A 26,909-nucleotide genomic window follows, 5' to 3' on the forward strand; every position below is an offset into this window, starting at 1 on the left:
TGGCAAAAATAAAAGGAAAACTGAAAGAACACAAAAGCAGTAAAACCAACAAACTGAATCCATTTTCAACAAATATTGTGGATGGAAAAAGTTTTACATTGTGGGTGTTTGGAAACAGTAAGAGCTTCAGATTAAAATCAAAAGCAAAACACCCCATATCACAGTAGAGAGAGAGAGAGAGAGAGAGTGAGAGAGAGGGAGAAAGAGAGCAGAAGTAGACATGTGTTTACCAACAAAAAAAAACACAAAAAAAAACAACAACATAAAAATAAAGCATTTTTGGCTTTCAAGAATGCTGACAACTTAGACAAATGGACAATGCTGCTATGAGCACTTCTCAGTGGGCTGAAGGGTGTGTGTGTGCATGTGCATGGGAGTGAGAGACAGAGAGAGAGAGAGAGTGTGTGTGTGTGTGTGTGAAGTGGATGTAGCTGTGTCTAAGCTGTTTTTTTTAAGTCACTGAACACAGACATCACTGGAAATGGTACTGCTGCTTGTGTACAAGCATGAGTCTGACATAATGTTCACAATTCCCCCTCACCCTCTCCATTTGTACTGGAATAATTTTAAAAAATTGAAGACCACCCTTGAGAGATATGTGCATGACATATTGTTCACAATTTTTTCAGGCATACTTGGAGTGTCTGTTTGGGGAGTGAAGTATGGATGCAATCCATGATTCTATAAGAATGGTTACAGATACGATAACCGTTGGGCGAGTGACACAATATGTGCATGGTTTTGATACATTTTTCAGGGGGATTTGTTACACATAACAGAGTGATGACGAAAGGGAAAGTGACACAGTGCATGCACAAATATGAAATACAATTCACCGTTCTAGGAATATAATAAAAAATATTGACAGTTGGGTAAGTGAAATGTCTACATGGGTGTAGCAAGTATGTAGTTCACGATTCCATATACACAGCTGAATTGTGCTGATGTTGGCAATGCCTCTGATTTTGATGGCATTTAATAAGAACATAATCATTCTTTGTGATAAACTGCTGAGAACCAGCTGCCAAACTGTGGTTCAAATTTACATTCTCATTTATCGCTCAATACCACTTCCTTACTGGCGATACACATTTACTCTGTGATGAACAGTCAATACCATCTCCCTGTTAGTGATACTGTTTGTACCATGGTTTACGACAAATTAAATAAAATAAAAACATCCCTATTAGTGATACAAATTACGATGCATTTCATAGTCCTTAGATTTTTTTCTGGTCAAAAAGAGTGACTTTGAATTTGCACATGAGCAAGTACGAGTGGAATGAATTTTCCATAAACAATTCCCGCCTGCAGAAAGCTGATTTATTCCTGCCCAGTCTAGTTATCAAGTGAATTTTCCTTGTCCACAAGCTATCATTTATTCTCTACGCAAGTTTTCAGTGAATGAGCTGAGTATTTCCATGCTGGTAGTGTGCTAACTTGTCCTTTTAAGGCCAGTTATTTCAGCTTTCCATGGTCTATTAGTGTACAATGTATTAGTAATTTCTTGCCACTTTAGTGTACACTGTATTAGTATTTTCCTGCCACTGAGTTAGCTGACTTGTCCATGTCAGTGAGTTACAAGAGGCTTGTTTCACCGACTGCCCATTAAAGTCATCTCTCATCTCCCAAAACATCAGTCTGCCAGACATACAGTGTTCCCAGCTCTGCTTCCTGCTGCTTTCACTCTGGCATCGTAAGCTGTTACAGACACCAACCTTTCCCTGGCACAGCTGGTGTTTCTAATGACAGAGCCATAATCATAATCAACACACACATTTCACCATGCCAGACAGAAACCCCCAACACACACCTTAGGAAATTATATATAAATCATGTCCAATATCCACCAGATTCCCGTGAACAACATGCTGTGATTAAAATCAACAAAAAAATGGAGACAACAGGAAAAAGAAGCAAAACAGAAAGAATTAGGCGCATAAAAAAAACAACAACCCAAAAACCCACGTCATCCAGAACCAACATGCAAAATGTCAAAAAACCTCCCTACACCTCCATGCAGAGTGAGGTGAAGATGCCTAAAGCCTGCTCATGCAGTATGGTGTGAAGCCACCTTAAACCCCGCATACATGCCATGTTGTGTGAAGCCCCCCTAATGCGACCTCACCATCTTGAGCAGGCCCAGAGAGGCACTGCGGCGGTGTTTCAATACACTGGCCTGCGCCAGTCTGTGGATCACCCCCCTAGGCTGAAAACATCACAGTGCATGCCCTGGCTGTCAGTGTTCTGTCTGTGTCACATCACTCACACACACACACCCACTCAAAAGTCTGTATTATATCACTCACACACACACCCCTCAACAATCTGTGTCATGTCACTCACACACCCCCCCCACCCCCTCAACAGTCTGTGTCATGTCACTCACACACACACCCCTCAACAGTCTGTGTCATGTCACTCACACACACCCCTCAACAGTCTGTGTCATATCACTCACACACACACACACCCCCCCTCAACAGTCTGTGTCATGTCACTCACACACACACCCCTCAACAGTCAGTGTCGTATCACTCACACCCCACACACCCCTCAACAGTCTGTGTCATATCACACACACACACCCCTCAACAGTCTGTGGTACATCACTTACACACACACACCCCTCAACAGTCTGTGTTATATCACTTACACACACACACCCCTCAACAGTCTGTGTCATATCTCTAACACATACACACCCCTAACAGTCTGTGTTATATCACTTACACACACACACCCCTCAACAGTCTGTGTCATATCACTAACACACACCCCTCAACAGTCTGTGTCATATCATTCACACCCCCTACCCCCTCAACAGTCTGTGTCATATCACTCACACACCACCACCCCCCGCCCCCCTCAACAATCTGTGTTGTATCACTCACACACACCCCTCAACAGTCTGTGGTGTATCACTCACACACACACCCCTCAACAGTCTGCATATCACTCACACTCCTCAACAGTCTGCATCATATCACTCACACACACCCCTCAACAGTCTGTGTCATATCACTCACACACACACCCCCCTCAACAGTCTGTGTCATATCACTCACACACACACACCCCTCAACAGTCTGTGTCATATCACTCACACACACACCCCCCTCAACAGTCTGTGTCACATCACTCATACACACACACACACACACCTCGCCTCCCCGAAACAGTCTGTGGATCACCATTCTAGGCTGAAAACATCACAGCATTACTGCTGTCCCGGCTGTCAGCGTTATGTGTGTATCATATCACTGACACACACACTAACACAAACACCCACACACACGCACTACAACAGTCTGCAGACCACCCTCCACCATGTTCAATGAAAATATCACACTGTTTGTCCTTTCAGCTGTCCGGTCAGCATTCTGTCTATGTGACATCACTGACACACAAACACACCACAGCAGTTTATGATTCACCCCAACAGGCTGAAAATATCACACTGTACATTCTCACTGTTGTGCTAGCTGTCAGAATTCTGTCTTAAAACACACACACACACACACACACACACACACCAGTCTATGATCCAGGCAACAACTGGGTTGAAAATATCACACTGTACATTCTCACTGTTGTGCTAGCTGTCAGAATTCTGTCTTAAAACACACACATTCACACATACAAAAAAACCACCAAAAAACACCACACAACAACAGTCTATGATCCACGCAACAACTGGGTTGAAAATATCACACCGTACATTATTGCTGTTGTGCTCGCTGTTAGCATTCTGTCTTAACACACACACACACACACACACACAAACACACACACACACACACACACAAACACACCACAACAGTCTATGATCCATGCAACAACTGGGTTGAAAATATCACACTGTACATTATCGCTGTTGTCCTCGCTGTCAGCATTCTGTCTCAACACACACACACACACACAAACACACAACAGTCTATGATACACGCAACAACTGGGTTGAATATATCACTCTGTACGTTCTCACTGTTGTGCTATCTGTCAGAATTCTGTCTTAAAACACACACAATCACACATACAAAAAAACAACAACAACACACAACAACAGTCTATGATCCACACAACAAATGAGTTGAAAATATCACACTGTACATTATCAGCATTCTGTCGTAACACACACACACACACACACACACACATGCACACAAGTCTGTAGATTTCCCTCCTCCCCACCCCCCAACTGAAAATACCACACTGCAATAAACCACAGTCCACAGTCCCTCTGTGTCACATCACTGACAATTATAATGAGTCTGTGAAATGACATTTCTTCATCCCCAGCTGAAATCTGCATGTAGGTCCTTCTGTTGGCATTACAAGTTACAGCCGTGACTCACACAGTAAGTCTGTGGACTGTCCACTGGATTGAAATTGTCATAAACATCCTGTCATTAGTCCTACCTACGTCACTGACATGTACGGAAATTTTGATAGTGTTTAAGTCAAACGCAGGATATGGCAACACATGGGATGACATCAGTATTTATGTCACTCAGATTAGTTTTTATGTCACACAGTATACCATGTTACACACAGTTACACTAACAACAGTACCAATGCTACACACATGCACAGTTATGACAACAGCACTTCTGTCACACGTATGTACAGTAAAGATAACATTACCCAAGTCACACATACGTACTGTATTATTGATACAAACACTGACAACATGATCACAAGCCAGAGACACATGTGATAAGAACTGGATAGTAACTCAGGCGTGTGTTTGCTTAGTCCTGTAATATTAGTACCAGCATAAACAAAGCAAAATGCTGTACACAAGAAACAGATGCATGTCATTAACAGGCGCAACACACAAAAACTGACAAAAAAACATGCATACTAAACACACATGTACACTGAATAATGGGCCACACATATGCAATGCATACCTAACTGTCACATACACCTGGACACCACTTTGCAGAACTGACTGCATGTAATATAGAGTACCAGCAGGCATAAAATCACTTCTGCTGCACTGTGCCCACAGAACAATCTGATATACATGCACTGAGCTGTCTGGTACATACAGATACCTATACTGGACAGCAGAACAGGCTGGCATACATGCACAAAGAACTGTCAAATGCACACTGACACACATGTATCCCATTGAGAACAGATCAGCAAACATATACAATGCCATACACAGAAGGGTACCAAACTGGATTGTGCTTGGCACACCCATGTCATAAAATGAAAGATACATAAGCATACTAGACTGTCTAATAACTGGCTTCCAAGCATATGATTTATTCTTCACAAAATTCATACACATTCACTCCGCAGTAAAGACCACGATATACGCATCATGAAATATCAGACAGGCAAACATACAAAATGCAAATGCATTCTGAACTGCTCAATACGCAACAAAGACTGGTCAAAGATCAGAAACTACTAAAGGAAACTGGATGGGACAGGTAACAACAGAACCAGAAGTTAAAACCTGTCCAGGCGATCAGACATAAAACACAAAGCCAGTAACAGCAAGATGCAATGTGTCAAAGAAAAAACAAAACAGAGAGAGAGAGAGGCATAGAACAGTGGTGGGAAGAGTATGAGAGCAGAAGCTAGAGAGAGAAAGAGAGAGAATGGAATGGTTTATTCACATATATAGAGCTCAGCCCCATGTGAAGGGGTTCACATGAACATAGTACAACTCAATGAAACAACATTAGCAAACAAGGAGAGAAACACAGAGAGAGAGCGAGAGAGACAGACAGTGAGAGAGCAAGACAGAGAGCGAGCGAGCGAGAGCGAGAGAGAAAGCAAGCCACAGAGACAGAGAGACAGCAGGAGAGAGAAGAAGAGTGAGATAGAGAGCGAGAGACAGAGACAGAGCAAGACAAGAGAGAGCATGAGAGAGAGACAGAGAGAGAGCGAGTGAGAGAAGGAGAGAGAGGAAAATGAAGGGTGGGGAAAGGAGAAAGACAGGACGGGCAGGAGATGAAGTTCTGAAGACAGTGCCAACCCTCACCTCAGCAGTGGCTCCACACTCTGGCATCTTCTGTAACAGGGCACTCTGCACACATACACGCACATATATCCACACACACACACACAACATGTTTCTATACACACACACACATACATGTATACATGCAAACACACAAAAACGTAAATTATACATCCACAGAGATACATGTGTATATACATACAAATATACATACACACATGTATATATACATACACACAGATACATGTATATAATATACACACACATTTATACATACAGACACAAATACATGTTCATTATACACGAATACACATACATGTACACACACACAAACACACACACTCTCATTCACACACACACACACACACACAAGCCGACAATCATCCTCACATCTTTGGGTTGTACTCTGGGAGGCACAGCCGGGGGCAAGAGAGAAGATCCTGCAACAGACACAGCCACATACTGCTGTGTATCAACTGTACATGACAACACCAATACTACTGTATTCCTCCACAAAACAACCCACCCTAAATCAAATGCAAATAACGAAACAAAACAAATGTAAATCACACTGCAGCTTTACTGAGTACCAAGCAACTGGACAGTAACCGTCGTTATCTGTCTCCTTCCCTATCTGACCTTCACTCTTGATTTTTGATTTGTGTGTGTGTGTGTGTGTGTGTGTGTGTGTGTGTGTGCGCGCGTGTGTGTTTCCACTTTTGCATTGCTGTACACGGTCTTATGTTTTTAATCCCAAAACAAAGTTACCACAATGATGATAATGGTCTCCCTGTCTCATCTTTCTCCAAGCAACATTAGATCAGCTCTCAAGAACTGGCCAGCCTGTTGGGCTTCAGCCACCCCCCATATTTCCCCTCAACAGATACAACATTAATACTGGCGTCACCTGCCCGCTTTTAATACCATCCAACCCACCACAGTTTCAGTTTCAGTTTCAGTAGCTCAAGGAGGCGTCACTGCGTTCAGACAAATCCATATATGCTACACCACATCTGCCAAGCAGATGCCTGACCAGCAGCATAACCCAATGCGCTTAGTCAGGACTTGAGAGAGAGAAAAAAAAAAGAAGAAGAAGAAAAAAAAGGGTGAATAAATAAATAGATAAATACATAAAAAAAAGAACTACTACTACTAATAATAATATGTATAAGGCGCAAAAACTTGATGAAGTCAACTATAAGCGTGCATAAATAAATAAATAATAATTTTATTAAAAAAAATATAAAAAATGAAAATTCTTTTTAAAAAACCCACCACAGCTGTCACCTACCCGCTTTCAGGTCCACAGACATGCTGCGTCCATGCATCTGGGGCCGGGGAGGGGGTGTGGGAGGACCCTGAGGGGGGGGAACGGAGGCTGCGGCAGGATCCCCGCTGCCCGTAACCCCCGGCGACGCTCCCCCCTCCTCACCTCCCTGACCGCTGGCAGGCGGGGGCTGCAGCTGGCCTCGTGTCACCATGGGAACTGCCGACAGAAGAATATACATAATTATCAGAAGGTGATAAGGATAACAATGATGATAATAACTTACATCGTATTACCAGTGAAAAGACACGAGATGATTGTAGCAGTTAGGAGGACATCAGATAATAACAACAACAATAATAATATTATTTATGGTAATAAATAAAAGGACACAAGATGATTGTGGCAGACAGGAGTGCATTGAAAATAACAACATTTACAACAGCAACAACTAGAAGAAGAAGAATGATATAACAGATAAAAAGACACGAGATGATTGTGGCAGAGAGGAGTATATAGAAAATAACAACAACAACGACAGCAACAACAACAACAATAATAATAATAATAATGATTACAATAATATTACTACTAATGATGATGATGATGATGATAATGATAATGATTGACAATAATAATGATAAAACACAAGATGATTGTGACAGTCAGGAGCACGGAGCACATCATATAATAATCATAACAACATTAATAACAATATCATTATTAACAATAACAGTAAGAACAACAATATTAATAATGAAGATGATTATGACAACGATGATTTAAGACAAAAAAAAAGAAAAAAAAAGATAAGATTGTGGCAGTCAGAGACAACATCCACTACAATCCCACACTGTTCAGGTCTGTGTCACACACACAACGCCCAGTATTCACCCCAGCTGAGAGAACATGACACATTATCACTGAAAGTCACATCACAAGGCACCAAGAGTGGCAGGAACAAAGTAACAACTCACGTCACGGTCCTCAAAAGGTCTCAGCCAGGTCACAGACACCCACATAAGTGTGCACATAATCTTTCCAAGATCACACAGCTTTCACACCAGTGACATTCGCTCATAAAGGGAAGGAGTGGAAAGTTTCAGTTTTCTGGCATCATGTGTTTGCTGACAAAGACTAATGCTCAAATTTCACCCAAGCTTTCTACATACACAAATCATGAAGGAGAGAGGGAGAGGGAGACAGAAAGACAGTCAAAAGCTGGTTTGTATACCTGTGTGTGTGTGTGTGTGTGTGTGTGTGTGTGTGTGTGTGTGAATCATTTGCATGAAATACAACACTAACCTAAAAGAAAATATGATGATGATAATAATGGTGTCTGCACACAAGTGTGCATGCATGCTGCATGCATAAATGTGTGCAAAATGCAAGTGGGTATGTACATGTGTTGCAATGCCAAAAGCAGGTTTCTGGATGTTCTCTCTAAATCATCCAAAATTTTTGTTGTAACATCACCGGAGGAAACTTTGAAAAATTGAGCGAAAATACAGGGATGGCTGATATGAGAACAATAGGAGGAGTTTGTATTATACTCCATGTTTGGTGTTTACATATACTTACCATGTCAAACTGATGCAAACTAGGCCTATGGTTTGCTCTGTTTGGCCAAATTTCACGCGGCTAACAGTGAAAAGACGCCCCTCTTAGTCTGGCCCGCTCTTAGCCAATCAAACGCCTCTAACAGCTATAAGCGCTGAATCATTCCTTTATGACAACAAATAAACAATACAGGAAAGGGTCAGACTATATCATATACCAATAACAAAGCATGAAAAGATGAAACCCCTATCCTACAAGAAACGCCAGAAACAGAACACTGAAACTGTGAAAGAACTGACAAAACTACCACAGACAACACAACAGAGTCATGGCATTACCGTGCTAAGGAAAATGATGAGACAGAGCAAAGTACTCCAACACATCACTTAAGGAAATGCTGCCGCACCACCAGCACAGGAAAATGTGATGCTGCAGTACTACATTGAAGAACACTATCAGAAATTTGCCAAATCACAATAAATGTGAATATTTTCACAACGACAGACAAATAAATATGTACACAGACAAGCAAGATGTCTTAATATATGAAATAAATATGTACACAGACAACGACCAGCAACAACAATAAAAATGAAAGAAAGAAAGAAAAAAGTGGGTGCTGCACTGTAAAAATGCATTCTCCAATGGAAGCTGCCCTAGAAACCACCTTTCTTGGGTGACAAAAACAATAAAATACAAAACAAGTGCTGACCCTACCATCACAAAATCTCCACTTCATGCAATGTATACACATATACACACATTCACATGCACACAGACATATACATGTGCACACACACACACACACAAACACACACACACACATGTGTGTGTGCACACACACAGTGGGCATGGCCTTGTCAAAACAAACTTGCCCATTTTCAGGTTCCAGTCTGAAACAGTATCCCTACCTTTAAGCTTTAAAAGTTGACAATAACCAGTGGTACACATTTTGCTATGTCAGTTATAACTACACTACCCACCACTCTATGATACATAATTTAATTAATTTGGGGTTGATCACAAGACCGAGAGACAAAAAGAAAGAAAGAAGAAAAAAACAGCAACAGAAAAGCTGCTACTGAAGTGAGAATATGGAACTAACAGCCTAGAAATTATGGAAACTAAGCATAGCACTAAACACCACTCTGCCATAAAAGTATGTAATCCAACTGAAATCAGAAGGCAAGACAGCAGCAAAAATAATAATTACAATCAGTTCCAAAACTTTTTTCTTTTTAATTCCAAAGCATACATAACAAGCTACCTTGCCTGATATTAACCCAAAATGAAAGGAAACAGCGAAAACAGGCTGAGTAAAATGAACCATAATAAAAACAAATAAACAAACACCATCAACAACAACAACAAAAAATCCACATCACCAAACACTTGCCCAGATCTAGATTCGATTCTGTAGTCTTCCAAACTTGGAGCTTTCAACTCTGAGATTTTACTATGGATCAGTGAAAAAGGAAATTTTCTATCTAAAATTACGTTTAAATAACATACTTACCGTGACCCAACTAGTGCAGACTCCAGCAGGGGTCTGACATTCCTGTCCTGTGCAAACTACTATCCGCCTATGTGGAGAAAACGAAACTACGGCCGATAACCCCCCGGAAGTAGGTAAACTCCCCTTTGACCCGCTGGCTAGCGCCCTCTTTTTACCCCTACATTTGCTTCCTTTAAATGTCTATCAGCTCTGACTTCCTGATCACTCCAAAGTATTTCCTTTGTACCAAGAAGACAACCAGCCTGGTCAATGAACCAAATTTGGGACTGACTGGTTTGGAAATGCAGGTGTACATCGTATTTGATAACAGACAGACCCAAGAACTGAAGGCTAAAAACTTTCATTCACAAAGGAAGAAAACCATTTTAAATATAATAGAGGATACTAACATTGCATCACTATGCTGAAACAAATACAGTGACTGAGAACAACACTTCCAAGAAAATGACATCATTATACTATGGAAAGGATGCTGATGATGTCAAAATGATGAAGAAAGGATGGCAACATCACAACACTGAAGACTTCAGAAAGAAATCATGATGACATGGGAAGAAATGATGACATCACAACAATTTAAGAAATGATGACATCACAACCAGGAAAGAAATGATGATGACATCACAACAACAGAGAGTGATGACATTACAACAATGGAACAAATGATGATGGCATCACAACACTACAGCATGACCACATCACAACACTGGAGAATGAGGACATCACAACATCGAAGGAAAGGATCTTGACATCACGATACCTCAGGTAAGCAGGATCACATCACAACACAGGAGGGAGGAATGATGACATCACACAACATGAAACAACTACCTGACTGCTGGCTGTCAATCCCTTCACAGCCGCCTAGGGAACACAGAGCCAGGTCAAGTTACCTCTCCTGTCTCTATGTCCACACAGCATTACTAAAGCATCCTCTTTGACAAACAGAGAGACGGGCGCAATAGCCGAGTGGTTAAAGCGTTGGACTGTCAATCTGAGGGTCCCGGGTTCGAATCACGGTGACGGCGTCTGGTGGGTAAAGGGTGGAGATTTTTACGATCTCCCAGGTCAACATATGTGCAGACCTGGTAGTGCCTGAACCCCCTTCGTGTGTATATGCAAGCAGAAGATCAAATACGCACGTTAAAGATCCTGTAATCCATGTCAGCGTTCGGTGGATTATGGAAACAAGAACATACCCAGCATGCACACCCCCGAAAACGGAGTATGGCTGCCTACATGGCGGGGTAAAAACGGTCATACATGTAAAAGCCCACTCGTGTACATACGAGTGAACGCAGAAGAAGAAGACAAACAGAGAGCTGACAGCTACTTCTGCCTCTCTCTGGCACTGTTCCTTGCATGATTGTCTTCATGCAGAGAACCGAGTTTTCTCTCTTCTCTCTCTTCCCCAATCAGCACCTTTTTTTTCTGCACTCCTCTTTACTTGGGTGTCCTTATTTATAATGTCAGGTCAACTTAAGTCTTTTTTCTCCAATTCCCCTTCTCTCTCCTCCATCTTTCAACCACATTTCACCAAAATGACTACAAGTAATCACGTCTCTGCTTCTCCCCATCTTTAGACCATATTAAATCAAACTGGCAAGATCAAGCTCTAAGTTGCCCAATACAGCATTGTGTTTTTGTTGGTTTCTCTGACTAACAACAACAGCAACAACAAAAAGTGTTTTATTGTATTTCTGCTTCTCTGCAAAAAAAAACCAAACCCAACCCATTTTACTTTCCTTTTCTTTCTCTCCTACACACCATCAAAACTCCTCTCCCTTATCCACTGATACCTACTACCCCCCCCCCACCCCCCAAACCCCCCTCGTATTTTGCAAGAAAGCAGAGGGAGTGTGAAAGGGACTGTACCTGCAGTACTTTTCTTTGGAATGGGGCGGGGCCGTCCCTGAATGTTAGCGCTATATTTACAGCCAGGGGCCGGACTATCACAGCTGGACAGCTCGCTGGGGGGTGCAGGGGGCTGGGAGGAAGGGGGGTAGGAGTCGGTGCGTGCACGCTGTGAGGAGGAGGACTCTGAAGCACTGTCATGTGATGGGGACACAGCAGTATCTGGAAGAACAAGCAAACCACAACACACATGCTGTCACTTCACTAGAACGCGGTCACCACGACACACATGCTTTTTCATGCTGAACACACTAGTACACGGTACACCAAAACGCGTCACCATCACTAAACACACACACACACACACACACACTCACACACACACACACACACACGCTTTCATTGCAGTATCACTGTATCCCAACACACTGGCACAGTTCACAAAAAACATGTCACCATCACCACACACGCATGCTTTCACGGCAGTTAACATCATGTCCAACACGCTGTCACAGGACACAAAAACATGTCACCATCACAACACACACACGCACTGTCATGGCACTAAGTGATGTCATACAACTGATTCAGAGGACTACATGTTACAACACTTACATGCACCTATGACACAACCAACAAGACTGTTTATGATACAACGAACATGACAGCGTTTTATGACACAACAAACGAGACAAGTGTTCTGATGCATCAGGGAACTAAAAGCACAATACCGACATGTACAGGTGACACAGCAAGCTTGACAGTGTACATAATACAGTGCTGGTATACAGTGCTGACATTTCAGAGAACTTCACCCACACTAGCACATCGCAGGACCAAACACACAATGGTAACATGTGTCAGTGACAGAGCAAACAAGACAGTGAAGTGAACTACATCACAACCACAGTTCAAAACTATCAGTTGAAGCACACCACCACCACCACCACCACCACCGTTCAACCCTGTTGGTCTTTGAAACACAAGCCACCAACCAAACCACACCCCTGCTTCTTACATGCACATCAACTGCGCACTGCTATTTACTCCACTGATCAATGTGGTGCTGCAGTCATGACTGTTGGAAATGGACCTTGCTCAACGTGGTCAGCTTTGTCCCAGGTGTAAAACAGGCCCTCAGTTCGACTTAACGCAAGCCACGGATTGCATGGGCCATCAGAGATAACGGGTCTCCTTCATTTCAAGCTGCCTTGTCCCTCTCCCATCAACAAGGAAGTATCACAGTTGTCTCCCATTCACGCTGCTCTCCCCCCCCCCTCAACCCCCCCCCACCGGCCCCAATTACTGATGACATGCTTTCAGTCTTTTTTGCCCACATACATATATATATATATATATATATACACACACACACATATATATAAAATACCATAAACATCATACTAAAAAGAACAATATAACAGAGGAAGAATACAAGACACAGTGTAGGCAAGCAACCCATAATATGTGTCACTATCTTTTCTTGGCAAACACCACTATATGACAATCAGTCGTGTTCAACTACGACCATCAGAACAGCAGATGGGGCAACTGCTGTCCCGACTATCTGGGCTAGCATTTGATTATAGTGGAGAGTATGTTGCCCAAGTTACACCCCCACTCTCTCGGCCTAGAGGGTTTTAGGACAGTTGGCGTTGGGATGGTTCCCAAAGGCCAACTAGCCCCCAAGGCTTCAGCACTCAGAGCCAGTGCAATTTTGCCTCCTTGTTTAAGAGTCATAGTTCTTCATAAAAGACTAAGCTGTAAATGATTTCCTATTGCAATAGAGAAACCACATTGATAATACAGCTCTCACATTGCTGTTGCTCAATCTGTGTTATGAGCTGAGTGTTGATCAGGCCTAAAATACAAGAATAAGTGAAGGCAAAAAAACCCATAATATGTGTCAATATTTTTGCTGGCCAAAGACCACTAACCAGTGTATATCACACTCCCATCCCTCCCAAAGCCCAGAGAAGCCAGACCCACCCATCACCACCACCATCCACAATGCCATCACCAGCACGTCGACATTTACTTCTTAAAGCAGGGTGCAAAGAAGAAGAGGGGGAGGGGAAACACTGGGAGAACAACAACATAGGTTTGCCACAGAGGGCAGGTAAGGACAGACAGACAGACAGACATAACACACACTACTGAGTGACCAAAGCAACTGAAGGACCAATCTGAACAGAGGAAGGGAAACAACTAAGAGAGGCAGACAAACACTGACCGAGACACTGACTGAGCAGATGGGGGAGGGGAGGGAGAGTGAAGGGAAGCTGGAGACAAGGAGAGAGACAGAACAATTATAAGCTATGCACATGACCAGCAAGCAAACAGCCAAGTAGACAGGTAGACAGACAGACAGACACAGTGATGAAGGGAAACAGACACACACATATACACACAGAGAGAAGAAGGTAGAAACACACACACACACACACACACACACACACACACACACATACACACTGTGGAGAAGGTAGACAGCCACTTGTATACATATATATATATATACACAGAGTGGAGAACACACACACACACACACACAGTGAAGAATACCTGACAAGAGCTGACAAAGCCAAACACACCAAGAAAACAACAAACACACAGTGCAGTGGTCACACACACACACACACACACACACACACAGTGGAAGAACAGGGAGAAAGAGAGGAGAAGGAGGAGGAAGAATAAAGATAAGAGCATAGAGAAGACAGACAGACATAGTGGAAGAGGCAGGGAGAAGGAAAGAAAGAGAGGAGGAGGAGGAAGAAAGAGAAGAGTGTAGAGAAGGCAGACACACAGTGGAACAGGCAGAGAGAAAGAGAGGAGGAGGAGGAGGAAGAAGAAAGAGAAGAGTGTAGAGAAGGCAGACAGACACACAGATGGTGGAAGAGGTATGGAGAAAGAGAGGAGGAGGAGGAGGAAGAAAAAAGACAAGAGTGAGGAGAAGGCAGACAGATGCTACCTGACATAGCCCTACCGCGGTCAATGGCTTCAGGGGGCAGAGGGTGGCTGTCGGGGGATGCTCTCACCGCCACCGGCTGAACGATCTTGGAGTCCTGTCATACAGCATACACACTGTATTCTTCTTCCCATGCACTGCACATACTGTACTTCTTCTTCCAAAGCCCTATACAAACTATTCCCATGAAATAAATGCACACTGTACTCTTCTTTCCACGCTCTATACACTCACTGTATTCTTCTTCCCACCCATTATACACACTGTATTCTTCTTCTCATGTACTATACATAACTGTATTCTTTTCCCATGAAAAGCAGAGGCAGAATATGAAAGGACTGCAACATCCAGTACGCTTCTTCCCACCCTCTATACACACTGTATTCTTCTTCCTACACTTTATACACATACTGTATTCTTCTTCTTCCCATGCACTATACAGACTGTATTCTTCTTCCCACACTATGCACACACTGTATTCTTCTTCCTACCTACCCACTGTATACACATTATATTCTTCTTCCAACCCACTATACACACTGTACCATTCTTCCTATCCACTAAACACACACACTGTATTCTTTTTCCCACACACTATACACATTGTATTCTTCTTCCCACACACCGTACACATTGTATTCTTCTTCCTACGCACTATACACATTGTATTCTTCTTCCCAGACAATATACACACTGTATTCTTCTTCCCACACACTATACACACTGTATTCTTCTTCCCAAACACTGCACAGGCTGTGTTCTTCTTCCTACACACTACACAAATTGTATTCTTCTCACAAAGTACAGAGACTGTATTCTTCACACAAACTACACAAACTGCATTCTTCACAATCATTTCACGCACTGTATTCTTCCCACATACTACTCAGTGTTATTCCCACACACTACATGCACTATGTTTCCTACACATGACACACACAGTATTTTCCCAACACATTACACACACTGTGTTCTTCCAACACACTAAACACGCTGTATTCTTTCAGCACATGACACACTTTATTGCTCTCACACGCAGTGGGGCAGGGACAGATGCAAGAGGAAGAACAGATGTAACAGAGAGAGTAGACAAAAGAGGGAAAGAGGAAAGAGAGAAATGCAAGTGAAACAGGGAGAGACATACAAGAGAGACATGCAGAACAGGAAGCGCAGATGAAATAGTGAGTGGGTGACAAAACAGGGAGGAACAGACAGAGGCAGAGGAAGGGATGAAACAAGCAGAGGCAGAAGATGAAAGGACTGCAACATGGAGTGGTGGCCTAGCGGTATTGCATATGACTAGGAAGCAGAGTGTATACAGGTTCGATTCCCATCTACAGACCGTGAATTTTACTCCACCCCTTCAACAGACCTTAAGTGGTGGTCTGGGTGCTAGTATTCTGGATGACATATATAAACCAAGGTCCCCTAATGCAGCATGAACTTAGCGCATGTAAAAGAACCCACGACAACAAAAGGCTCGTCCCTGGCAAAATTCTGCAGAAAATTTCAGTCTGATGGTATAACAAATACACTTGCAGACAGAAAAAGGGTTAAAAGGAAATTTTCTATCTAAAATTACGTTTAAATAACATACTTACCGTGACCCAACTAGTGCAGACTCCGGCAGGGGTCTGACATTCCTGCCTGTGCAAACTACTATCCGCCTATGCGGAGAAAATGAAACTACGGCCGATAACCTCCCGGAAGTAGGTAACCTCCCCTTTGTCCCGCTGGCTAACGCCCTCTTTTTCCGGCAGCCATTATGACTCCTGTCCTGTGCTCTCCATACGGCTAAGTTTTTTCGTATTTTCTGTCTGTCTGTCGATTCTCTGGCGTTCTTGTTTTTTTGTCAAATTTGGTCTTGAACCAGGTCACATAATTATATGGTTCGATTGGGATATCGGGCTAAAATTAAGGCGCGATCGATATCGATTCGCGGACACTCTGGGCCCTCTATTTCTGGCCCTCTCAACAACGCCAACCCAACGCCTTCCCCACTTCCTTCGCTTCCTCCGTTTATTTTTTTTTAATTTTTAAATGGTGCTGCACTGTGACAACACACTCTCCCTGGGTAGAGCAGACTTATTTCTCACACAGAGAAGTCTGTTATGAAAAAAAATAATACAATACAATATAATACAACTGATAATAAAAATACAATACAGTACATCACAATATATCTCAATACATCATAATACAACACAATACAATACAACATAGTAGATAATAAAACAACACAGTACATCACAATGCAATACAATACAGTACAGCACAGTACAATACAATACAAGAGGCAAGCACAGCAGAAACCAGACAAACACACTCACAGGGTCGGCACTGGGCTTGGCGTAGTCAAAGTTGACCAGGTGAGCAGGGGAGGACACACCACTGGATCCAGGAGATTCTTGCACAAAGCTGGCCTTCCATTGCTGAACCAACGTAAAACACCAGTCACTCAGTCAGTCAGCCAACTGATGCTGGGACTACAGTCTGCTAGTACGGTACTGAACTAAAAGCCTTGTCCACTTGATCGCCAGTCACAACAGTGTCACACTTTACTGCAGTTACTATCAAGCATCAGTTACCACATCATTACACTTTGCAGCACTTATTAACATGCCACACTGCTCACCATTTCCTATGATGCTACTTAAAATTGCCATGGTCTTAAACCACTGACCAATTATCTTGATGTTACACCACTCACCAATTACCATGATGTAACACCACTTATCAATGACCAAGATCTAACACCACTTACTAATTACGAGGATGCTAAACTACTCACCAATCGCCACGATGTAACACCATTCACTAATTATTAAGATGTTACACCACAGACCATTTACCATGTTACACCACTGACAAATTACCATGTTACGCCACATACCAATTACCATGATGTTACACCACGCACTAATTACCATGATGTTACACCACTTACCGATTTCCATATTACACTGCTCACCATTTACCATGATGCTGCCAATTACCATGATGTTGCACCACTTACCAATTATCATGATCTTAAACCAATTACCAAATCAAACTGCTCACCATTAACACATGATGCTACTCCCTCACTGGATGTGTTGCACAACTCACCAGCTAGACAAGATACAAGAAATCCTTATCATCTCTACAAAAGAAGGTGAGCAGTTATGTTAGTTATGTTGCACTACTCAATATTTACTTGCATTGCTCACTCGTCATCATGTTACATTGATCACCATTTGCTACATCACACTGTTCACCACTTATCGTGACAATCTGCTCGCCCTGTAGGGTGCTACAAATCTCAGTAGTAAAGCAGGGCCAGCATCTCAATTAAATACTCTCACATTGCCTGCAAATCGTTACCGATTGTCTTCATGTCATTCCTAAAATCATTGCACTGCTCATCAGTTATAATGAAATTAGTACCAGTAGCACTTTTATATTTAATTTCTTTTCACATATGTGATATTATCTATATTATTATGTGTTACGCTGCCCACAAGTCAGTGGCAGCTCATGGTGCAATCTGCGTGTGCACATGTGTGTCTGCACTAACACAGTGTATTATGTCAGACAATAGAGGAAATGGCATATCTGCTCAGAAAACTAGAGGATGCATTTGCAATTGCACATGCAAAAAACATACAATGTTTGGTCATGGCGTATACAGTCATGATTGTGTTTGTGACATGTCTTGATGGCAGTGAAAATGACAGATTCAATGCTTTACACAGTCCGAAGTCTTTTAAGTGAAACACAAGAAACCTTTCTGTACATGCCTGCACATAGCACACCTGTCTGACCTGAGGGCACAGTGTTATCAGGATCACAGACTGACCTTGTTTTCTACCGGTGAAGGTGGTGTAGCTCTCTTCAAGGTGCTTCCAGGGGGCAGATCAGCTGCAAAGGGTTCATCTGGAACATCCACATCTGTCTTATTCATCTGTCGGTCCTCTGTAGCATTTTACCATTCTCACACACCTCTCAACAGCCCACATGTATGATAGTCAGTTTTGTCTGACTATGACCATCAAAACAGTGAGGAGAAAACTGCTGTCCCGACTATCTGGGATAGAATTTGATAATAGTGGAGAGTGTCTTGCCCAAGTTACACCACCACTTTCTCAGCCAAGAGGGTTTTAGGACAGCTGGCGCTGGGATGGTGCCCAAAGGCCAGAAAGCCCCCAAAACTGCAGCACTAAGAGCCAGTGAAATCTTACCTCCTAGTTTGAGAATCATAGTCCTTCACAAAAGACTAAGCTGTAAATGACTCCCATTTGCAATGGAGAAACCACTGATCTCCACCTTTAACCTTACAGGCACTGAAACTGAGACTGAACCCAGAATCTCAGATTGAAATTACTACAAAAAAACAACAACCCCCCTCCCCCACAAAAACAAGACAAAAAACCCCCTACCAAATACCATAATAGTTTGAGCAACAACACCAATGCAAATCCCATGTGGCAACAAAATTTTGCTTAAAGAGCCTACACCATGACATCATAGAATGCAGAAGGTGGGGTGCTCTCACCAAATATGACCACCTCCACCCTCCCCCCAACACTCCCCCCCCAAAATAAAAACAAAACAATAACTAAATAAAATATCAGTAACAAAAAAATAAACACATGCCAGTTCTGTAGTGGCTCAAGTTGAAATTCAACAGGATGCACGCATGCACACATACACACACACACACACACATGCACACACACACACACACAAAGACCAAGTAGCTGGCCCCTATCACTGGTAGGCAGGGAGGGGGTGGGGGGGTAGTGGCTTCCCTTACCACTGCGGGCGGAGTTGGGCATGAGGGAGGAGGGGAGGTGGGCGGGGTGGGGGAGTGGCTTCCCTTACCACCGAGGGCGGAGTAGGGCATGAGGGAGGTGGGGAGGAGGAAGGAGTGGCTTCCCTTACTACTGAGGGTGGAGTTGGGCATGAGGGAGAGAAGAGGAGGTGGGTGGGGGGTGTGGGGGGGAGGGAAGTGGGGGAGTGGCTTCCCTTACCACTGAGGGTGGAGTATGGCATGAGGGAGGAAGGGAGATGGGCGGGCAGCTCGATGTCGTTGCGGCGCAGCACCACCAGGTGCATGGCGATGCAGAACTCCTCCACCGACAGCGCCCCGTCACGGTTCAGGTCCGACAGCTGCCTGTGACACCCAACCAGCAAGCACATATATATACATACGAATGTGCGCGCACACACACACACATAAACACACACCACATACACATGTGTGCCCACACATAACACACACAAACATACACACATACATACATGAAAATTTAAGCATGCACATTCCCGCAAGAATGCACATCATACACATCCACCATATTTTAATACACATACATATCATATACACATATACGCACTAAGACACATACAAATAGAGAGAGTGAGAGAGAGGGGGGAGAGAGAGAGACAGAGAGACAGAGAGAGAGCAAATGAACAAAACTTTTTTTTTAATATGGGAAGAGGGATAAGTATGCACATGCTTTTTTTACATCCAGCCCTCATGGCAAAGAGACAAGAGAGGGAGACAGACTGGAGCAGACAGACAGAGATAAAAAGTGTGTGTGTGTGTGGTTGTGTGTGTGTTTGTGTGTATGTGTGTGTGTCCGTGTGTGTTTGTCCATCTGCATGTCAGTGTGACAGGTTCATGAAAGATTCAATGAAATATTCATTATGGAGCAATGTGGGGTGTGGAGGGAGTGGCAACTGAAGGGGTAACGGAGGGTTCAGTGACATGCTGTAGGCTTACCAGATCTTTGAGAGCTCCACCACAGGCAGCTTGGATTTCTCAAAGAAGTTTTTCGCCACGGGACCTGAAGACAAAAACAATGCACACCCCTCTTCTTCACACAATCATATATAGACCTTTATGCATGCTTGCACACACACACACACACACACACACACCAACACACACACACACGCGCGCGTGCGCGCGCGTATACACACATGCACACACACATTCATACACACTCGCATATACATCCATGTCCAAGAGCATAAAAAAATCACGAACGTATGCACGTACATGCACAACACACACCTTTACTGACTTGGAAGCACACAAGAAACATACAGGCACTGATTTCCCTATTATATCAGCATCAGGGTGTGTGTATGTGTGTGCAGCGTGAGTGAATGTGGGTGTGCAAGAGTGTGTGTGTGTGTGTGTGTGTGTATACGTGTGTGTTTTGTGTGTTGTGTTGCATGTGTGTGTGTGTGTGTGTCAGAGAGAGAAAGAGAGAGAGACAGAGAATGTGAATGCAAAATGTTTTATTCAGTTTAGGTCAAGGCCCCTTACTGAAGGGGGCAATCATACAGCAACACAACAAGTGCCTCTTATAATCGGAGAAAAAACAAAAAAGAAAAATAGAAAGAAACAAATGATAATAATTATAGATATTCATACCATTTTCAGTTGTGTAGTCTAAGTTGTAAAGATACGTAATTGTTTCAGAGCTTTATAAATGTATAACGCCAGATTGGATAGTACATTCTCGTTCCTGGTGGACATAATCAAATCATATCTAAAACAACATGGAATATGACAATATCTGGGCTGGATATATTTCATCCTTAAGTCATGTAGAACAGGACAACAAATCATAAAAAAAAGGAGTGAGTGTGTGTATGTGTGTGTGTGTGTGTGTGTGTGTGCGTGAGCGAGTGAGTCAGTGAGTGAGTATGTATCAGTGTGCGTGTATACGAGTGTGAATGGATGAGCATGGTACTGCCCCCCTCACTGACCGGTGATGTGATTGGTGAGGTCGGGCTGCATGGAGAGGAACTGTTTGATGTAGTACTCTCGCTGTTCCTCTGTGATGGTCCACACATCGTCCACACTCTCCGCCTCTGAGCTGATGGACGACGAGTCCACGCCCGGTGGCTCCAGAGATGACTCCCATTTCTTGATGCCATTGCCTATCAACACTGAGGGAACATCATCATATACGTAAACTCTTTGCCTATCAACACAGAGGAACCACACACCATCACACACGTAAACTCTTAGCCTACCAATAATGAGGAACCACCATCACGCACATAAACTCTTGCCTGTCAACACTGAGGAACCACCATAATGCATGTAAACTCTCTGCCTATCAACACAAAGGAACCACACACCATCACACACATAAACTCTTTGCCTACCAACACAGAGGAGCCACACACCATCACACACATAAACTCTTTGCCTATCAACACAGAGGAGCCACACACCATCACACACATAAACTCTTTGCCTACCAACACAGAGGAGCCACACACCATCACACACATAAACTCTTTGCCTACCAACACAGAGGAGCCACACACCATCACACACATAAACTCTTTGCCTATCAACACAGAGGAGCCACACACCATCACACACATAAACTCTTTGCCTACCAACACAGAGGAGCCACACACCATCACACACATAAACTCTTTGCCTATCAACACAGAGGAGCCACACACCATCACACACGTAAACTCTATACCTATCAATACTGAGGAAACACCACCACACACAAACACTATGCCTGTCAACACTGAGGAACCACCACCACACACATAAATTCTTTGCCTGTCAACACTGAGTAACCACCATTACACACGTAAACTCTTTGCCAATCAACACTGCACGCAATCATCACACACAAGTATAAATAAACTTTTATCATCTGATCTTGCATTCATCATCATTTTTATCATTCCTGCTGTGAATGCTGGATATCTTACTGCAAGCTATTTCAGTCATGTGTACATAATGTCCTACTTGCTGTTGCGGAGACTGGATATAAACTTTAATCACTTTGTGTGCAATGGTGTGAAAAGTTTGGAGCTGGTCAGACTTGTCTGGCTGTGCTGACGGTTCACATCAGATAAGGCCACAGGGAATGAAAGAAGTCATGTCAGACATTATAAATGACTTTCTCCCTTTGAATTGCATAACCATCAGCTGTTGCCTTTGAAGGATTTAATAACCCTTCCCTGCCTATCCGTTAAAAAAAAAAGAAGTTTTAAATGAAAGCATTTTTGTAAAACTATTCATTAATGAGAGAAGAATTGTATGCTTGCACTCATTTTACTCTTTTAATTTTGTTGTTGATTATAAATAATTCTTCAGTAGCAACAACCTGTGCAGCAGACGTGTTTTCAGTAACATTTCATGCACTTTTCTTTTTTCCATTTATTCTATTTATGTCAGTCAGTCTTACGATAATTAGTTACTGATATAAGTATGTGATTATATTCACATGTATGTATGTATGCATATTCAGGCTCCATGCACATTTGCATTTGACCCTCTACATGTGAATGAACATGAAAGCACTTAACACACCAAACAGGTCGACACTTAAGTCGACATGGGAAATATATTAAAAAACCAAAATAAAAAAAACAAAACAAAACACCTGTAATCCACCAGATGAGACAATCCTGATATCATCGAAACCAGAACCCTCAAGACTTGAAAAATCCAACACTCTAATTGCTCAGTTATCACTAAGGGGCTTGGCTTGCAAGAGCGAATTTTGCAGCACTAAGTTTGCTTAACAGTAAGATTGTTCCCAACTTAACTATTCCAGACTTGGGAATACCTGTAAAGCAAAGCACAAAGAAAAAGAAAAAAAAACAAAAAAAAACCCCATGGCTCTGCAAAGATCACAAAAAATAACATGCCCAGGGTGACACAGTTGAGTATAGAGAGTATCGGACTTTCAAAGTCTGGGGGTCCCGGTTTCAGTATCGGCATTAGCTCATCTGGTGGTTTTTGGTGGGGTGGGGGTGGGAGGGGGGTCGTTTGCTTTATTTCGTTTGTTTATCTTATATTTCCCACGTCAACATACATGTCGACCTGCTTCACATCTTAATCAATCCCTTTCCTGTCCAGTCTCACACCCTGGCCTGTGCTCTTACTGTGGTCCTCGTCCTCCTCAAACATGGCCCAGTTGTCGTTGCTGGAGTTGTGGAAGGCGTTGCTGGGGGCAGCTGGTCCCAGGCTGGCTGGCATGGAGGTTGTCATGGCCGTGTTCACCACCCCTCCCCCTCCTCCACCCCCACCTGCTGCCCCACACACTTCTCCATGTAGAGTACACACTGAGTGAGTGTTGTCATTTTGCGGTACATTTTCGTACATTGTAAAAAAATGGTATGGACAGTATCTATATTTCCTATACAATGAGCACATCATTTTTTTAAGCACTATCTTTGCATACTCATAAATTAATGAATAAAACTAATTGCAAATTAAAATACAAACAAACAACAGAATGATATGTGTGTGTGTGTATGCATGTGTGTGTGTGTGTGTGTGTGTGTGTGTGTTTGCATGTGCATGTCTGTGTGCATGCATGTATGTATGTGTGTGTGTGTGTGTGTGTGTGTGTGCTGTGCTTGATTGCATGCATATGTCTTTGTATACATAAACATGCATATGTTTAAGTGAGAAAAAAGTTTGACAGTCTAAAAAAAAAAATAAAAAAAAAAAAAAGAAAGAAAGAAAAGAAAAAAGGATGAATAAATAACAGCTGTCCAACAGAGAGAAAGAATGGTGTACATGCCTCAGGAAGGACCAACTGTAATTGAGCCTTCTGTGCTTTTAACAACAACAACAAACAACGTTTGTCATCATGTCATCTCACTGAGGAGACAGCCGTAGGGGATAAATAATAATTTTAAAATATATAAAAACGACCCCACGACTGACCTCCAGCCCCATTGTTGGTCAAGGCCACAGGGTTGACATGACCGGTGTCCAGAGGCCCCTCCTTGCCCACAGCACTGCTGATGTAGGCCGCAGGTGCCGTGTGCTGACGCAGCATCGTCCGCGAGGTGGGGTTCGGGGAGGTAGGGGGCGACTGTTTGGGGGAGAAGGCAGGTGACTTGGAGTTGTGTGGGGAATCCTCCCCTTGGGTCGACTGTCAACACACATTACTTCAATTGTACTCTGGACAGCTTGATAAAGATTGCGTCAAATTGACACACAAAGCACGCACAGCTTAAAACATCTGCCTTGTCCCGGGAATGATGCTGTGCTGATTCCACTGCCCAAATCATCAGTTTTTCTTATCCTCCTGTGCTCAGACTTGTTGGAGGTAGATTGTGTTTCTTGCAGTTATTTGTCACTGAGATAACTGCAAAAAGCAAACTGAGATAAACCCTAAACCACAGACTCATCACTGAATAACAATAAATTGAGAAGTCTGTCATGGAAGCCTATAGAGTGCTTTCAAATAGTGCTGTAGACTGTATGCCTAAATTTGGAGAGCAAAAATGAGCCCCTTTGTTTGCAAAATCATCCTTCAGCAGTAAGGCCAGTCTGTGCCATGATGCAAGCATATGGCATGTGTGTGGTAAGAATATTCCGAAGTCTATGGGTTCAGTATAGAAAGAGGAATTAACATGAAGCAAAACTGGACAGTACTCTAGTGCCAGTAGTGGTAATGCGCCCGACTAGGAAGCTTGAGTTCATATATTTGAGTCCCATAAATGGACCTGGATTTTTACTTCCCATTTCACTGGACCTTAAGTGGTGGTCTGGATGCCATTCAGATGAGATGATAAACTGAAGTCGTGTGTGAAGCATGCACTCAGTACACGTAAAAAACTCATGTCAAAATAAGGGTTGTTCCTGGAAAATTTCTGTTTAAAAAATTCACTCTGATAGTAAAACTATTTACTTGCTGACAGGAAAAGAAGGTGGTACTGGACTGTTGCCTACAAGTGTCAGTGAACATGCAACACAAGTGTATGGCAGTCAGTCAGTCGGTCTGTCATGAACAGATCTTTTATTGATTAATTTATTATTTAAAAAAATTTAATAAAAAAAACAAGCACTGAATATTGAGAAAACTGCCTACAAGCTTGTCCTGACAACTGAACAAACCTAGACATCTTCTTCTTTGTTCGTGGGCTGCAACTCCCATGTTCACTCATGTACACAAGTGGGCTTTTACGTGTGTATGACCTTTTTTACCCCCGCCAATTAGTCATTCATACTCTGTTTTCATTGGGGGCGGGGGGGGTGGGGGTGTGTGCTGGGGGTGGGGGGGGGGGAGGGGAGGCACAGAGATGACAGCTGCATGAGCACTTACCTGAGGAGTGGAGGGGAAAGAAGCAGAGCCATCAGGAACCACACCCCTGTACTGGCCTGACAGACTGCGCCGATGGGACTGTTTGCTGACCGGGGGAGGGGGCAGCGCTCCTGACCCTACACCTTTCCTGTGGACAGATAAGGGTGCAGCACACTGCCCATCATCACTGTTGTCCATGCTGTGTCAGTATCTCAAGTGTCCACCTGTATGTCACCTTCTCTAGTGAACACCCACATTATCAAACTGTTCATGTCCACTCCCACACTTCAGGTAGTTCATGACTGCACACACACACACACACACACGCGCGCGCGCGCGCGCGCGTGAGGTATACAAACAGTTCATGTGCACTCCCACACTTGAAGTAGTTCATGACTGCAAACACAAACAAGAAGTATACAAGCAGTTCATGTGCACTTCCACACTGAGGTTGTTCATGACTGGACACACACACGCATGAGGTATACAAACAGTTCATGCGCACTCCCATACTGAGATAGTTCATGACTGCACACACACACACACACACACACACACACACAAAGACACACAGACACAGACACACACACGAACATGCACACACACACATGTGAGGTACTCAAACATGTGCACACCCATACTTGAAGTAGTTCATGACTGCACACACACACACA

The 26,909-nt window shown here is 43.1% G+C and overlaps 1 protein-coding gene across 5 annotated transcripts in view; it reads right to left on the minus strand.

The window, feature by feature from the left end:
- Positions 1-26,909, minus strand: part of LOC143282808 (ralBP1-associated Eps domain-containing protein 1-like) — a 48,442-nt gene that overhangs the window by 12,879 nt on the left and 8,654 nt on the right. The window contains exons 5-18 of one of the 5 annotated variants that reach the window (XM_076588592.1): positions 26,257-26,383; positions 24,870-25,080; positions 24,080-24,223; positions 21,920-22,102; positions 20,922-20,985; positions 20,167-20,309; positions 18,993-19,069; positions 17,485-17,586; positions 15,158-15,251; positions 12,205-12,405; positions 7,278-7,472; positions 6,377-6,426; positions 6,008-6,052; positions 2,129-2,209 (exon numbers count right to left, since the gene is read on the minus strand). In XM_076588592.1, coding sequence (XP_076444707.1) covers positions 2,129-2,209; positions 6,008-6,052; positions 6,377-6,426; positions 7,278-7,472; positions 12,205-12,405; positions 15,158-15,251; positions 17,485-17,586; positions 18,993-19,069; positions 20,167-20,309; positions 20,922-20,985; positions 21,920-22,102; positions 24,080-24,223; positions 24,870-25,080; positions 26,257-26,383 — 1,717 coding nt within the window. Of the gene's footprint in view, positions 1-2,128; positions 2,210-6,007; positions 6,053-6,376; positions 6,427-7,277; positions 7,473-12,204; positions 12,406-15,157; positions 15,252-17,484; positions 17,587-18,992; positions 19,070-20,166; positions 20,310-20,921; positions 20,986-21,919; positions 22,103-24,079; positions 24,227-24,869; positions 25,081-26,256; positions 26,384-26,909 lie in introns of all 5 variants that reach the window. The other 4 variants (XM_076588590.1, XM_076588593.1, XM_076588595.1 and 1 more) reach the window with 4 other exon arrangements.

This window comes from Babylonia areolata, chromosome 6 (genome assembly GCF_041734735.1).
Source record: "Babylonia areolata isolate BAREFJ2019XMU chromosome 6, ASM4173473v1, whole genome shotgun sequence".
Lineage (NCBI taxonomy): Eukaryota > Metazoa > Mollusca > Gastropoda > Neogastropoda > Buccinidae > Babylonia > Babylonia areolata.